Source organism: Urocampus carinirostris, chromosome 2 (genome assembly GCF_059441175.1).
Source record: "Urocampus carinirostris isolate Australia breed hairy pipefish chromosome 2, RoL_Ucar_1.0, whole genome shotgun sequence".
Taxonomy (NCBI): Eukaryota; Metazoa; Chordata; class Actinopteri; order Syngnathiformes; family Syngnathidae; genus Urocampus; species Urocampus carinirostris.
The window spans coordinates 10,451,965-10,468,860 of NC_142350.1; the positions used below are offsets into that span (position 1 = coordinate 10,451,965).

Below are 16,896 nucleotides of genomic sequence, written 5' to 3' on the forward strand. Positions count from 1 at the left end.
GAGTCAACCAAACACAAAATAACTGAAAGTGCCGAGGTACTCACATAGGCATCAGGGAAGGCTCTGTATTTTATATTCCTTTCAGATTCCGGTTTTTGGATTGCAGTAACTCTAAGCAGGTTGTTGTTGTTGATCAGCGGAGTAGGTTGATTTCCCAGTATCAAGGATTCATGACTTAAGGTCCTCTGTAAAACTGAGTTACTAAGCACACTTGTGCCAACTCCTTGGCCCAATGTCTGGCCGAGCGCACTTGTGCCAACTCCTTGGCCCAATGTCTGGCCGAGCGCACTTGTGCCAACTCCTTGGCCCAATGTCTGGCCGAGCGCACTTGTGCCGATTCCTTGGCCCACAGTCTGGCCAAACTTTGAGAAGGAGGTGCGGTCTGTATTGGGGAACTTTGAGAAGGAAGTTTCTGTGGCTTGGAACTTTGAGTAGGAGGGGGACTCTGTGGCTTGGAACTTTGAGTAAGAGAGGGCCTCTGTGCTAGGGAATTTTGAGAAGGACGGTGACTCTGTGTTGGGGAACAACCGTTGATTCTCCAAGGAACCTGTGGGGCTGAGAAGGCGACTGATGCTGCTGCTAGAGGCTGCCGATGAGATGCTTTGAAGGGGAGGGAGACTTTTGTGGGCGTTGAGATCATCAGATCCGTTCGAGAAGCTGGACGAGGCCGGAGACGAATTCATGAGAAAAGATAAGCGTTCGAAACGAGACGACGAGTCAGTTGCCGTGTGGACTTCGCTGCGCTCCTTTGGAACCATTGAAGAACCCAGATCTGGTAGTGAACCTGTGCGGAAGACCGAGCGATGGGACTTTTCCTGCGTTTGATCCACGGCAGGATTTTTGTAACTTCCAAAGATGACGCTGTTATCCAGACGGGAGTTTGAGGACTGCTGGCTTGAATTGCCATTAAGCGATTTGTGCTCTTCAGAAGTGTCAGAGAGTTGCTTCATGAGAATACTGTTGGTGGAAGATGCTCTGACCGGAATGTCTCTCGTTACCGAAGGTTCCTGTTGGTATTTTGTAAAAAATAAGATAGTAATAAAAAACGGTAAAAGCGCCTCATAAAGAAGCTGATTTACGTATGAGAGACATGCAAAATATTTTAGGGCAGTGTCTAACTTGTTTTTGCGAGTCACATGATTTTGCAAGGCCTCACGTAAATGTTCACAACAAATACCATAGACCCTAAACTAGCACACAAAACTATGAAATGTATATATCTTACCTAAGTATAGAATAATCTTATTCATCGACATATTTGGAATTTTGTTGCTGCTAAATGTTATTACACTATTTTTCATTGCATTACTGTTCAGATGCACTTACAGCTAAGGCCAGTCTCCAAGCACTACCTTGTAAATATCTGCCTATTTATCCTGGCATTCTTTTTATCTTGTTTTTCTCTCTAAAGTCTTTATAATGCGTTTATCCTGGAGTGCTATGTTTAATCTCGCCGTAAACAACGTTCACAATGTTATTATCAGTTAAAATAAAGGCAACTGTAAATCTAATTCTATGATTTTTTTTTTAAATAATTGTGTTTGTATTATAATAAACAGATGGGTAAAATACTACAAATTTAACATTATTTTCCCCCCAAAAAGTGCTATTTAGATACAGCACATACACAAGCTTTGCTCTAGGTAAAGTTAAAATAGTATCAGCAACTGGTATCAATTTTGGTGAGCTCTACCTGGCCCCTTCACACCTGGAGTATTAAACCAGCTTTGAGATAACTGACTTTATAATAATAATAATAATAATAATAATTTCCTTGTATTGTCATTCTGTGTAACAATGTACACAGAACGAAATGTCGATTGCACCTGACCCGTTGTAGCGAGCCGATGCAGCCGCAGCCAACAGAGGGCGCCGCCGACCACTTTTTAAGTCTTAGGAATGACTCGGCCGGGGCGCGAACCACCGACCTCCCAGTCTCAACGGTCAGTACTTTAGTTGGCTATGGATATGATAAAGCGCTAAGGCCATAACAAAATAAATATACTAATTATGAGTCAAAACAAGTACAAGGGCACAAGTTCCCATGTTAAAGCATGAAATGCCGTTTTAAACCTGTTAAAAGTGGAGCTATTATGTACCTGTCAAAGTTTGGCTGCAGGTGACATTTAATAACGCTTACACCCAAAATAAAAAATGTTAATACCTTCTTCATTAGCTCCATGGGTGAGCGTGTGTCTCTGTTGACACTCCTCTTTAGCCCCAGATCAACAGGTAATCTATAAATCCCATTGATTGCCTCGGTAGCCGGAGCAGCAGGAACCTTCTTTACCGGACTGGCGATGTCCGCGGAGACTGGACCAGGGTTGTCTTCCACGATAGGTGGTAATGCTGAGACGGGGGCCGGGGTCGATCCTCGCAGCCCGAAGCTTCGGGGCCTCATGGAGGGCCCCATGCTCTTGAGGGTGTCCACCAGGTTGTCCATATCGGACTGGTTGTCCACGTCTGGGGAGGCTGGGGGCGAGGGAGCCGCTGGGTCGTCGAGCTCCACGAGCGTGGCTTTAAATACGCCGGTAAAACAGGATGCGTCCGCCACGTCTGCTGCGAAGTTTGAAATAGAAGGTGGGTGTGAGTCCCCGCATGATTTAGTTCACTGTTTTTCTTTCCCTCCCACCGCCCCTGGATTTCAGCTGCAGGTGCAGCACACACCTCCCAAGCCCTAAAAAAAGCTCCACCCTGCTTACCTTTTGGCTGTTGGCCAAGTTCACTTTGACTGCTGTAGCTGTATAATGTGGCCTCTGGGACAGCAGAGGAAGAGTAGGTGGAGGAAATATCAGACAGTCTGTAACTCTGACTATCAGAGAATAACGGCTCTTCATTGGACATAAATCTGGATGAAATGCCCCAATTGTGTTTTGCGCCGAGATTTTCCTCGTTTGACCCAGTCCTGCTGTAGTCCACCATGTCCTGGTTGGGGGCCCCCTCTTGAACCAGGGAGACTTTACGGAATCGGGACAGAGGTTCGTCCAGTTTGTCTGAAGAGGATTTTTTTATAGAAAGGGTGGTGCTCAGGCTACTGTAGCCTGAATTCATTTTGTCATTAGGCAGTGGGTTAGGGTATGGATAGTTTGCAAGAAAAGCTTCAGAAGATGCTGTGGGGGATCTGTAAGAAACAAGTGAACAAAATCTTTATTATTAGCGTATAATTGCCTGCCCTCACTCCTTCTTGATGGATATCTACTCCACTCAGAGCCCAACACATCATCAAGGAAAGGTTACATCCAGGTTCCCAGATTATTGACCGACTGCCCTCAAGGAGGCACTAAAGGTGCAAAACCGTGGTTGAAAATGGTAAAGGAAGAAAAGGACTATTTTAATTACAGTCCAAAATGCCAACCCAAACCCCAAAAAACATGAGAAAGGAAGAGATCTTTTTTAAAGCTTCGGAGAATTTCACATTATTGCACACGCAACAACAGAGGCTGTAATTAAAATTTCAGCCAGAGGATGGCATCAGCAAGTACAATATTTTAAAGTAACGGACACAAACTTTGAATTTGAAAAAAACAAAAACAAAAAAAAAACACTGTTTTGAACGACATGTGTTTTACTATCAAGGGGATAAAATAGGTAGTCCAACGCATACAGCAGTAGTGTCGTTAGGCATGCAGCTTGCAAACAGGTGTAATGTTCGCATGTATGGTTCTTGTAATGAAACATTGTTTGGCTTTTTTTTTTTTTTTTTTAAATAATACACCCCTTTGGGAGAAAATGTTGCTTATTTTTTCATATTTGACCTTTTAAAGCTTGTGTTTTAGTCAAATGATAAAACAAATTGCTTGAAATAGCCATTAATGGCAGACGTTAGATCATTGTGCTTGTTTTAGGTACTGATTCCCTGACCTTAAAACAATATTATTATTTTATTTATTAGAAAACAAGAAAAACTATACAGGGTAATATTTTTTTTTCACAATGTGTAGTCTGTACAAGGGATGCTGAGTACAGTACCCCCTTTTTTCAGGTTGATACCAGCATTAAAACCATTCAGATAGTGATACCAGGTACTGATACCACAAGTAATTCTGGTACAAAACTTTCCTTATAAAACAGTGGTGGATATATTTAATCTTTAAATGGTCCAAATTACAATTTTAACTTAAAACGACAAGCTTAAAAGATAGCGGTCAGGAAAAAAAAAGGTATTGCACATGTTTTTGGGCACGGAATATGAGTTATTGAACTTCATGAAAAATTACAATTGTGGCAAAACATTAGAGCTGACCCAATTGTTTGATGAATAAACAAGGTCAGAAACTGCATGTCAAATTCAAAACATATTGGCAAGACAAACAAAAAACTGTTTAAATATCCAATCATGATGGCGTTAGGATAGAAAGGTGTGGCTCAACACAAGGGCGGGAATTCTCTGAGAGGTTGTCATTCCACTCATGTCTAAAGAAGGCAGGTACACAATGCTTTGTCGGGATCAAGTACACATGTAACCACTGTGGATTTCTAAAGACAAGAGACATATCCATTGGTGACAGAGCATGGATTTTAACTAGGTGATAACATTCCAAACTTGTAGTGTTAGGTGTTTGACCCATAGTAAAATGACACACTATTATGGTGTTTTCAACTTGGGCTGATGGGTACTAGTTAGCTTTAGCGGCTCGCCTACTCATAGATTAAAAGGTGCTGTTCGAAACTTGAAAACATTCTACTTACTGATGCCATCTTCTGGCTTAAATCATCATTGCAGCCTCTGTCAAGCTGCTTGTGTGGCGTGGGCAAGTACATGCATTTCTTAGATGCGCTTTGTGGGGTTTGGGTTGGCGTTTGGATAGTACATGTATTTGAAACGGTCCTGATCTTACTTTCACTATTTTCAAGCATTACTAACTAAATCAACGAGCAAAAGCAAGAAATCACTCTTCCTGATGTCTTGCGAGTCCCAAACAGCTCTGATAAAGGTAAGATAAAACCAGAATTTGCTGCCATGTTTGTCTGACTACTTGCTGCTAACACTGTACTATTGGCACTGGTTTTTATTCGCATTAGACAAAACAGTGCCATCTAGTGTTCAACTATTACACACTGGGGCTTTAAGGACACCTCGATTGAAGCATCCCACCTTTTAAGTGATGCCTCGATTATCTCATTTGGAATTGATTTGACGTGAATATGCCGGTGTTTGACAACCAATCTATATGTGGAGTTGACTTATAACATTCCCACCATGCTGCAAGGCAGGAGCTGTAAGGTGCGTTGGTTCGGGCAGGGCACTTTTGTCCTTCATTAAGGATTAGCATAAGTAAATGGTCTGCATTTATATAGCGCTTTTCAAGTTAATGAAGACCTCCCAAAGCACTTTACAATGTACTTCACACTTACCTATTTACATACACACTCACACACCAATAGCGGCCATGCAGCCATGCAAGGCGCCGACCTGCTTATTGGGAGCATTAGGCATTCAGTGTCTTGCCCAAGGACATTTCAACATATAACACCTTAGGAACTTGTGACATTTTTGTATTCAATGCACAAACCTCAAAACTCCACAATTTCTAATTTCAGATGTTTGGTTGTGAGCTAGTGAGAAACCTCAAACATGACTTTACAGTACTTGACCTTATTCCTACCGATTGTGGATTAATTAACTCTGATCGTGAATTTGCTGACATCATGTGGCTCTAAAATACATAACAATTGCCTAGTAAATTGTTGTGGTGGAAGGTCTTGAGGTATCCACAAATATGTACTTTACAATTCATTTGTCAACAGATTTTTTAAAATTTAATTTTCAATGTTTAAAAACGGCCAGTTGATCTTTGTACTACACTAGGTGGCATTGCACCTTTAAAAAAAGAATTACTGTTAAGGCAAATAAACTGATGTTGATATTTTTATTGATTGAAGCTGTGTGATTCATTTTCTTCTCGGCAACATTAAGAAAAAAGCGAAAACACAACAAGCAAAAAAGGAATTGATTGATATTTCAGCTACGTTATTATTTTACTAATTATGTGTGAGTGCTATCAGTACCCCAAATAGATTAAATGATTATTTCCTCCTTATTCTTGGTCAAACTTAAAAACAGGTAAACTTGAGTTACAAAAAAGGGGCCCACATTTAAATTCAGAATCATCCACATAAGGGGATGTTGCAATATTAGTCTGTGGTTTGCAATAAACTGTGGTCTGTGCAGCCCTTTAAGACTCTTTGTGATTAAGGGCTAAACAAATAGACATGACTTGAATTGACATAATGTCATTTTGTTTATCTTTACCTAACTTGGCAGGCATCTTCAATCTGTTGATTGCAGTATTTTAATAGGGTCAACACCTTTGACCAACTCTCATAACTAAGATCTAAATCATGCTGAAAAGTCAGACCAAAAAAAAAAGTTTTTTTTCTACATCAGTTGCATTTGATATTATTGCTCAAGTGCCTTAGCTTAGTTTCTTCGAGTGAATTCATGATATTTAGAAACAACGTTGTCCAAACCATAGCTTATTTTTTTCCAGTTTTTCATGGACAATATGGATCACAATGAGTCTGTGACTTTTTCACCTACAGTTATTGAATTTTCTTTAAAAGCAGATCCATGCTACAGAATCCAAGTTTCCACAGATTCAAGTCACTGCAGGAGATACTTTATAAACAAATACAGTGCAGCTCAGCCTATGGCTAGCTAGCAATCACATAAAAAAATGTCAATTAGCTTTCTACCAATGTGACATAATTCTCTTCTAGAGAACTCATTGACAATATTACAGAACATATTAATAATAAATTGGGGGAAATACGGCCTTTTTTAATTAAACATGTTTTGCGACCAATAAATCAGGTCCTTAAAGAGTGTAAAATAATTCTCATACAAAAAGTGCATATTTTTGTGTAATCATCTAGACTTTTCTGGGAGATACACATACCATAATCAGGGGGTTCAAACTCCAGCGATTATAAAAAGTTATCCCTTTGTGACAGGAAATGTTGGGACATATACCGGGCCTTATCAAGTAGCTACATTGTAAGCTGAGAAAGTAGGCCACACATGGCTTGTTGCCGTAGATCGCTTTACATGGACTGCAGTAGGAAGACTTTCCCTGAGGCTACATGTTGTATACCAAAAAACATGCTTAATTTATGCACTTTTACAGTGAGCCGACATTCACAACTAACTGCATGCTAAATAAGGTTATTCATATTCCTTAAACTGGATTACAATTACTTGTTGTTTTTCCACTTACCGCTCGCTGTGGTCAGTTTGTTTTTCTGGTAGATGCTCTTGTCTCCCAAACAGTTCTTCAGTAGTTTCCCTATTAGGCGGGTGTGTGTCTGGATTGAAGTCTGACAGCTCAACTGCCACCCGGTCTCGCTCCGTGGCGTTTCCTGCGCTCACGGTAATTGTATCCACCCACTCACTCTCCTGTGTAAGCCTATTGTGTTCAATTGTAGTGGCGTCTGATTCCGATCCTGCTCCGAGCGTAGATATGCTCACTACAACCTCGGTTACAAGACAGCTCTGTTTATCAGTTTTTTTGTTATGGTCTTGTAGCGGGCTATGTTCTTTGATCGACTCGACAATAGGTAACTCTTTAAGTTCATATGTGCTGAAGTCTTTATCTTCCTGGCTTGTGTTGTTTGAAAGCAAATAGTGAGGACTTTGCAAATCTTTGTCCAGTAGAGATAAGTGGGGTTTTTTGTCAGTTTCAGTGACCTTGAGCCTGTTTTCTTCAGCCCCCTCCCCCTGTCTGTTACTGGAGGGTGTATCAAACTCACATACCGTCAGTGTTTTCACCTGCTGAACCGGTGTGGCCAGTAAATCCTCTTCGTTTATCTGTGGCTGTACCTGGTTGACAAACTCCTCAATCCTTTCATCCTCAGTTTGAAGACATTCAGTTCTACCTTTAACTGGACGATGAAAGTCTTCCATTTGATTTAGTAAACTTTCCATACGACTTTCAAGGTCTATACGCTCTTCGGAATCATTGATGGCAATTTTGCTTCCTTCAGTCTCATCGAGTCCAAAATGTTCAGTGTTCTCAATAGTGTCTTTTATCAAAGGCACCTTGTTCAAGTTACGTTTTGACAGACCAACTAAATGTTCTTCTTCAATCCTGCCAATGATATATTTCTGTTCATCCAAACTATCCATGTTGTCCTCCTCAGCACTGAAATAAGCTTCTATGGTGCTTCCTTCATCTGATCCAACGCTCAAATACACTGGACTGGATGGCATAGAAGGAGAAACAAATCTTTTATCTGCATCTGTTTTGAGTTTATAACCACTTTCCATGGTCATCTCGTTGGTTTCCGATGAGGAAAATCCGGAATCGCTACCCTTCCCGTCTGCAACTACTTCTCTGATGAGGATCACCTTCTGTTTGGAGTCCGTAACATGAGTGTCTGTCCCATGGGATGTTACATAGTCAGAAACAGGAGGGGCATAGTTAGAATCCATAGGGACTAAAAAGAGTGGTTCTTCATAGAGACTGGCTTCCTTTGATTTTATGTCCATATTTGTGACAATTGAATAAGGAATCTTTTGTAGTTGATCAGAATGGGAAGACGAAAAGGAAGGAAAACAGCTGCCAGAGATCTCAGATGTAGTAGGGGAGAGGAACCTCTGGTGGGAGAGAAGATCATCCCTTCTTTCTGTGAGATATGAAGACGATAGGTTGGAGTAAGTAACATGTGATGTGTCTCTCTGTAAATGTGAGGGTGTTTCAACAATAACAGACTCTGATTTGGTCAAAGTTTTGGTCTCTGGGGAGATGTCGGCAAGATTTTTTGGTAGTGAAGACAGTATTTCAGAAGTGAAACTCAAGGGGAACAAAGATTCATATAAAGCTCCGTAAACTTCATCTTGATTGATAGGGGGGATAAAGTCAGGATTGATAACTGACAATCTTTTTGCGGCACTTTCTCCATTTTTGGGAAGTGATTGATCATTGTGAGGAAAGCAAACCTCTTGTTGGACTGTTGTTGATTCTGTGTAAGGAACAGGTTCAGGATCATCAATACAAGTTAAGGATGGGTCACTTTTTTGGGATCCAGCATCAAAGGGTTCAACCCTTTGATGCGAAAGAGGAACATTACTGCTAGGTTGTCTGATCAAGATGTCAGCATTTGTTTGCTGTAGAACATTGTGCTTCTCAGCTAAATTGCTAATTACAACTTCACCTGAATGTTGATTGGTTGCATTCAGAGAAGGAGGCTGAAAATCTACCCCCCCTGTTCCAGAATCAGAGGTCAACCACACGGATGTACAATTGCTTTCATCTTGGTTACCTTCGACAGGAGTGTTTTCTGTCTCTTCTGAATTAAGAGGAAATGTCGCAGTTGGAGAGTTCTGACCTCTAACGTTCAAAAGAAGGTCTGAGCTTTTTGTGAGATGATCCTGAGGTTCTGGTTTGGAGGTGCAACTGACAGTTTGTGAGCGTGCAAGGTATGAATGTAACACATTTGAATTCATGGAAGGAGGGGAAGGAATGTCAAAGGAATCACTGGTGTCTAATGCTGGCTGAGATATGCTGAGTTTTGCTTTTCTTTTTCCTTGATCATCAATCATGCGACTGTGGTCTGCTTTTCTCTGGAGGAAATCACAAAATAATCAAGCAGGTTCACCGTGAGCACCATCTCACCGATAATATAATGATTAACTATACAATTGAACATCTCTGCAGAAAAATCTGCAAAGTATCTTACCTCATTCAACTCGTCCATGTCAGAGCTATGGAGACCAAAAGTGCTTTGAGAAAGACTCTCATCTTTCTTCTTTTTCCGCTTTTTGAGAACACTGAGGGAAAAGGTGGCAAATTTGTTGGGCTTGTGGAGATCTGTTTCAGAGTAGCTCAATTCTTGGGCCTGGGGAGAGAAGCAAAGAATCATAATGCGTGGTCCACAGAGTTTCTTGCCACCCCGTCTTTCACAGTAGAGACGACATTTTTGGCTAATTACGCATTTTAGAATGTCCTTTATTATCTCTCATCTCATCTCATTAGCTGCACCGCTTATCCTCAGTAGGGTCGCGGGGGTGCTGGAGCCCAACCCAGCAATCATCGGGCAGTGGGCAGGGGACACCCTGAACTGGTTGCCAGCCAGTCGCAGGGCACACCTCACCCATTCACACCTAGGGACAATTTGGACCGGCCAATCCACCTGAAATGCATGTCTTTGGAATGTGGGAAGAAAACCGGAGTGCCCGGAGTACCCACGCAAGCACGGGGAGAACATACAAACTCCGCACAGGAAGTCCGGTAGCTGGATTTGAACCCACACAGGGGGTTCCCAAGACCTTAGAACTGTGCCGCACACGCGCTAACCACTGCGCCGCCGTGCTGCCCTGTCCTTTAATATGTCAGGACTTAATATTACAACTTAGCCCGCTTTACTTCCTTTTTAAAACGGTTCGTATAAAGTCTGAGTAAGTAAATAGCAAATGGATGTACTTGTTTTTTTTAAAACTTTCTTTAACTTGTCTGAGGGATAATGGAACAACTTAAAATAAGCCTCATTTAAAATGTCCCTCATACCCAAATAAAAGCAATTTCTTCTTAATCAACATTATATAGAAAACAAACTGACACTCTGTCATCATTCCAAGAATTTCAATTGCTCCACCCTTAGCAAAGATTTGCACAAACTGCTAACACAAAATGAAGAACACAGTGCTACCATTTGCACACAAATAGAATCTACAAAATGGTTACTCAGAGCATGAGAACGACAACTACAGTGCCAACGAATCGATAATGGAAAGAACTACTAGTTACTATTGACTCAAAACATGTCTTTCCTGTCTTGGTCTTGTCACACATGATAATTTTACGTAATTATCTTAATTAACAGTCAAACATTAAATTGTCATTTTCCATTTGGGAGGTGATGTAAAGAGTACTGCAGACGACTTGAGCAACAACAAGTGTATTTCATAAAATTAATCTGTGGTCATAACAAATAATATTTCAATAGCAACCAAAGGCAAAGCAGTTTGTTTCACACAGAAATGTTTTCTTTTTCCTGTTGCTGAACATGATTCAATGAAGAGGGTGCACATTTTCCATTTGGGTTGCCCTTGCTTTTAACAATGACAGCTTGTTAGAACACTTGCACCCTCTTCTGGAGTGAAGTGGAGATTAAGTACTATGTCCAAAACTTTCTATTGTAAGAAATATAATTTTTGTTTTGTGTGAATGTAGTAAGGGTACTTCAGGAAAAATTGTGTCATGTAGAGAAGGACAGGCTTTCTAGTGTGTGACTTTAGATTCAAAGACAAGTACAGTGTTTGCTTAAAATACATCAGCAAGTGTGCAGTATTATATTTATGTAAGCTTGAGACTTTATATACTTATTCTAATTCAGACTTATCTGCAAACAGTATATTCGAGAAATTCTTTCTTTCTGATCATCAGCCACTGGGTTTGGAAAAAAGGATCAACACCAATGAGATAAGTGAATATGTTTTGCATAACAAGAAGTTCCTGATTCTTAACAGGGTTATAAACTCAAATAGTATCAAGTTTGCTTCAGAATTTTCCACTTGGTTTGCTAAATTGAAATCATACCAATTTTTACTTGGGCTCAATTTTTTTGGTTGAAACATGCAAGAAAATATATAATAAAATAAATACAAAATAATTAAATAGATGAACTGTCATACCCATGTTCATTTTCATTTGTAATTAAAAAAACATTTTACAAAGTGGAATCCCCCACAGGTAGCTACCATGTCTGTCCGCATCCTCCCGCCACACTGTGGCACTGGCCATCGCTCGCACCAGAAAAACAGGGCCATCTAGTTGTGAAATATAACACATTGTGGCCTCAATGACTTCTCCACTTACCTTTGACCTAGGTGCTGTAGCATATATCGAGGAGCTTGTCTGGTCGAGCTGGACTTTACTGGCCCAGCCAGATCCATTCTCTGGACTGGTAATGGATTCAGCAGGACTAAGGATCAATCAATGACAAAAATTAGGCCTAATTCATTGATAAAGACGACAATTCTTTTCAACTAGAAAACAGCGCTCGTATTGCGCATTAGGCAGACTACGCTAACTTTTGGTGTAAAATAATACTATGTTAGATTCCTGCGAAGAAGCAGACAACACTAGTTCCCAGGATAGAAAATAAAAATTCAAATTTTTGGCGGCAAAGACGACCATGCTAGTTTCTGGCACAGAAGAAAACAGAAAGACTAGGGGTAAAAATGAACACAATGCTACTTTAATAAAAGAGAAGATATCAACGCTATACAACAACCATATGTTTGTTTTCATCACACTAGCCACAAAGCGTAGCACAAATTGTACATATTTTAAAATCCATCAATCGCTCTGGAGTAACTGCTGACCTGTAGTAATAAATGTGAGTTATAGCTTTGAAAATATTCTAACAAAAATTTACTTTAAGTTGTAAAAATTTGAAAAAAAATTTAAAGATAAAAGCTGGGGCATTGGACCATAACTTTGAAAGAATACAATCGTATTTCAAATTTTGTACTGCTACATGATATTTAAAACTCAGCAATGAATCACCACTTGAAGAATGCTGATCAGAACCAGCTAAACAGAGATTGACTTGTTTCTTGGAACAGCATTCCATGTTTTGTGGGTGTCTTTTGTAAGCTAAATATCAATGGCCTGTTAGGCTAATGTTGAATAATTAGCATATTGTGTGTGCTTGTGTGTGTGTTGGAGGAGTCTGTAAATAATGCAATTCCAAATTAGATTTAGGATTTCACGTTTGATCCTACTGCAACCTTAAATTTGCAATCATTTTGTATTTATTGCTTGAATATAGAAACTGTAACGTAAGCTGGCACATCCAAACCAGGGCATTACCTTTCGAAGTTAAAACGCTCGAATACAGTAATCATAACCTGTCAACTCATCAAAGTAATGGCACCGTAGTCAATTGATACACAAACAGGCTCTTCTGTGTATAAATGGATGGTCCAAGAAACCGCATAGCTAGTTGACAGCTCTAAGCCAAAGTTAAATTTATAGACCCGGTAAATTTTTAGCATACCTGTTGACTTTTTATTCCTGCACTCTGGTTTAATAACGTATGGTTTGGCCACCTAAAGAGTACAAAAGATTGAGCACTTTCTTAACAATAGGGGCTTGTTTTATTCTTTCATACATAAAACACTTGTGCAATTCAGGGGACTCAAATAATAAAGCTTTGTTAAAAAAGTTTTTTCAACAAAGGCATTTAGTATATTTATTTGGGGACTTTTGATACCACTTTATTTCACGCAATAACAAAATGATTAGTAATATTGCTTATTCACTGATGCTGATACGAAATAAAGGAAACACCACTGCATAAAATTCCACAAACACAATGACAGTCCATTCTAAAGAAAAAGTATTAAATCCCAATACAGCAATTACTTCTAAAATCGCATAAGTTTGGTATTTTTTTTTTATTCCAGAAACTTAGGCCACAAAATTGTAAGTATATATCAAAATTAAGGCCGATATCCATGGCACTGCTTTCTCTTGTTGTCGCCACTCACATATCACCAAAAATAATGTTAGTAACAGAGAGAATAACTTTGGGTTTGGTGTCTAAGTTTTCACTGCAGATCCGTCCAACTTGCTCCAACTTTAGGTAAGTACTGTGAATCTGTACCAAGGTGATGTTGGCTTTTTATCAGATGTACTGCAAAATATATGACAATTTTTGGCATTTAATTATTTTACTTAAATAACAAAAATAACCCTCATATATTTTAGTTGCAAATCTAACAGCTTTGTTGATTTAAATATTATTTTTTGAAATACATGGTACAAATATAGTTAAATAAGTATATTGAACATTTGTTAACTATATTTGAATGGGACAAAAGTTGTATTTATTTGTCTGTAATTACTTTTATGAGGGAAACTTTAAGAACTGGTATCACCCCGGTTTAAAAACCGGTGGAAACACTTGTTGGCCTCGAAAGGGATGGGCGCCAGCAGGCTGTACTAACCCAAGACACACCACAGGAAATGTTGTTCTTATGACCCTAGCGGTTAAGGGATACAAACCCCGTCAAAGGTACAAGTGGTATCAGTACTTGGAATAGGGTACTCAATAACTGAGTATCCTTACTGGTATCCGTCAGGAGAAAAACTAGTATAAACATAACAAGATGCAATAAGTGCAACACTACCTGCAGATTGGAAAATATTTATCCTGATGCAATAGGTACATATTTATAAATAAATAACAGTATGAGCTACATATTACATTTGTCTTGACTTAAATTATAATTTAATATTTTTATACATGAAATAGAAAAAAATAGCAGTAGGCTTTTTATAGCCTTTATATTTGAGTGTCATGCAATCATTAAATTAGCTCATCCCTGCATTAGATTGTGTAATTGGAGGAAATGAGGTATCCGCTGGCTGTACACATACCTAACCACCAACATAATAACACATACTGTACATACAAAAGCTACCATTGTGCTTCAGACAATCAATCATCATCCAGTCTTTTCTTTAAATCCCTTTCCATCAGTCAAGTAAGACGTGAAAGACGGATGCCAATGTATACTGGATGTTTACAGCCTTTTAAGTATATTATATGACGAATAAAGACTTCTTTGGGAGAAAAAAATGACATTAATTAAATACTTCATAGTGGTATTGATTTGCTACCAAAGTTTATATATTCCTTTGGGACCAGTTGCAAACCCCCTAAGGGTGCTATAGGTGTGTTTCACATGAAAGGGGAACTTGTGTGTTTGTGTATGAACAAGAAGAACCTCACCACACCTGGGAACTGTGCAGATACAAAATTGAAATGTTTATTGCCACAATCCACCTACTTTGGGGGCTTAGGATAAAGTCAGAATAACAGCAACAAAAAAAATAAAAACATTAAAAAAAAATATATATATAATTCCCACATTCCAAAGACTTGCATTTCAGGTGGATTGGCCGGTCCAAATTGTCCCTAGGTGTGAATGAGCGAGCGAGTTGTCTGTCCCTGTGTGCCCTGCGATTGGCTGGCAACCAGTTCAGGGTGTCCCCTGCCCACTGTTGGGATGGGCTCCAGCATGGGAGAGATTTCGTCTTTGCCTTTGCCATACTACTGACCCTACTGATGATAAGGGGTGCAGCTGATGAGATGAGATCTATATATATTATATATATATATATATATATATATATATATATGCAAATTCAGCAGGGTAATTTCAGATATTCTCAACCAAAAGCGCTTCGAGTTTAAACCAGCAGTCTCTTGATTATCTATGACTTTGAGCAAAGCATGGTCATTTTCAGAGCACAAATATTTGGTTAACCTTTACCCCAGTAACAAAGCATGCAGCTCTTGAGCAAACCCATCTTTTATTTGTTTTTGACAATGCAAACAGACACTGCCAGTCAGAGAAGTCAAACACCATGGCATTGCTGTTGCATTTCCACCATCTTGTACTGGTATCTGCAATACACACTTTACCACTCTGGCTTTGTCTCACATCTCAGTCCCCATTAACTTGCACTTTATTAGTAAACATGACAGTAACTGGGTCATTGATAGGGGTCAGCAACCAGGTCCTTAGCGCTGCCCTAGTTGCTCCCTAGAACCTTTCAGACATTTTTTAAAATGGAAAAAAATGGGGGATGAAATATATATTTATATATTTTGTGATGGCTTTCTTTAAAAGGAGTATTAATATGAAATGACTATGAATCCCCTTTTATTTTAATTCTAAAATCGATTTATTAAGGCACTTAATTTTTTGCAGCCCCAGAAATACTTGTTATGGCTCTTTTAAAATATGGGGTTTAGGGCCCCTCCAATGTAAATATAACAAATTTCAGTTTGGACTTCTCACACATTGGTTAAACTTTCCTAAATTTTATTTTCAATTAATACAATTTAAAAAAAGGAGGGGACATGTAGTAAAATACAACAAATATATTTAATTTTTTGTTTTGTTGGCAGATAATTTTGCATTCATCTGATAATATTTTTCAAATTTTACCCCAATATTGTTATTATTATTTTCTAATTTTAGAATATCATTTTTCTTAAATTATGCTTGGAACTACACAATGCAAAACATTGAGATACAAAAAAATACAATATCTGGTAAACAAGGAGAATAAAATGGATGAGTGGAATTCCAAAAACAGAGACTTAAAAAAATTCAAGCAAAATAAGAAAAATGCTGTTATATTTTTACTTTTATCAATATTCATTTTTAGTCTAATTGTAGATACCAATAATAAATTAATTAATTTACAGAACACAGGATGGCTGTAGATTCCTTGTGCTCGCACATACTTGAGAGTGTTGTATTGGTGGTTACTGGTGGAATGGTGGATGGCTAAATTGTAGTTTGGACGCATCATCCATAGTTTCACCCTAAGCCACTGGGTGTTTCGGCCACAATACTAGACACCCTCAGGGGTGGCCAGCCACGGGGTGATCATCCTCGAGCTTGCGTCAGTCCTATTCCTTCATGAGAGTTGCTTTAATGGGCAGCACACTTCTCATGGGACTATGCATGGCAGGGACAGCCATTTCAAGCCAAAGCTGACTGCATACCTCCTGACTTGTTACTTGGGGGCGTCTTTACTCCTAATGAACAGCCACTGGCTGCTTTTTTCCACCTCCTATGATGCCGCTTTAATGGCTTTCGGCAGGCTTCAGCCCCGGATACCCAGGTCAACCAAAGACTTGGTGGTACATCTTGCGATAAAGCCTCTTCAGCCCACTTCCACTGGGCGGACCACGATGTTCCAGCCATGTTGTTGTGCTACAGCTGCAAGCTGGGCATAGCATAGGCGTTCTTTTTTGAAAGCGTCATCCACCGAGTCCTCCCAAGATAATGTGAGCTTGATGATGAAGGCCTTTTGCCCATGAAGGCAACCACAGCACAAAGTCTGGTCTCAGGGTGGTTATGGCGAA

The 16,896-nt window shown here is 39.4% G+C and overlaps 1 protein-coding gene across 2 annotated transcripts in view; it reads right to left on the reverse strand.

Annotated features, from left to right (window-relative positions):
• crybg2 (crystallin beta-gamma domain containing 2) overlaps positions 1-16,896 on the reverse strand; it is a 38,392-nt gene that overhangs the window by 18,398 nt on the left and 3,098 nt on the right. The window contains exons 2-7 of one of the 2 annotated variants that reach the window (XM_088328864.1): positions 11,817-11,922; positions 9,679-9,837; positions 7,218-9,562; positions 2,703-3,121; positions 2,165-2,556; positions 45-1,007 (exon numbers count right to left, since the gene is read on the reverse strand). In XM_088328864.1, coding sequence (XP_088184990.1) covers positions 45-1,007; positions 2,165-2,556; positions 2,703-3,121; positions 7,218-9,562; positions 9,679-9,837; positions 11,817-11,922 — 4,384 coding nt within the window. Of the gene's footprint in view, positions 1-44; positions 1,008-2,164; positions 2,560-2,702; positions 3,122-7,217; positions 9,563-9,678; positions 9,838-11,816; positions 11,923-16,896 lie in introns of both variants that reach the window. The other variant, XM_088328863.1, reaches the window with a different exon arrangement.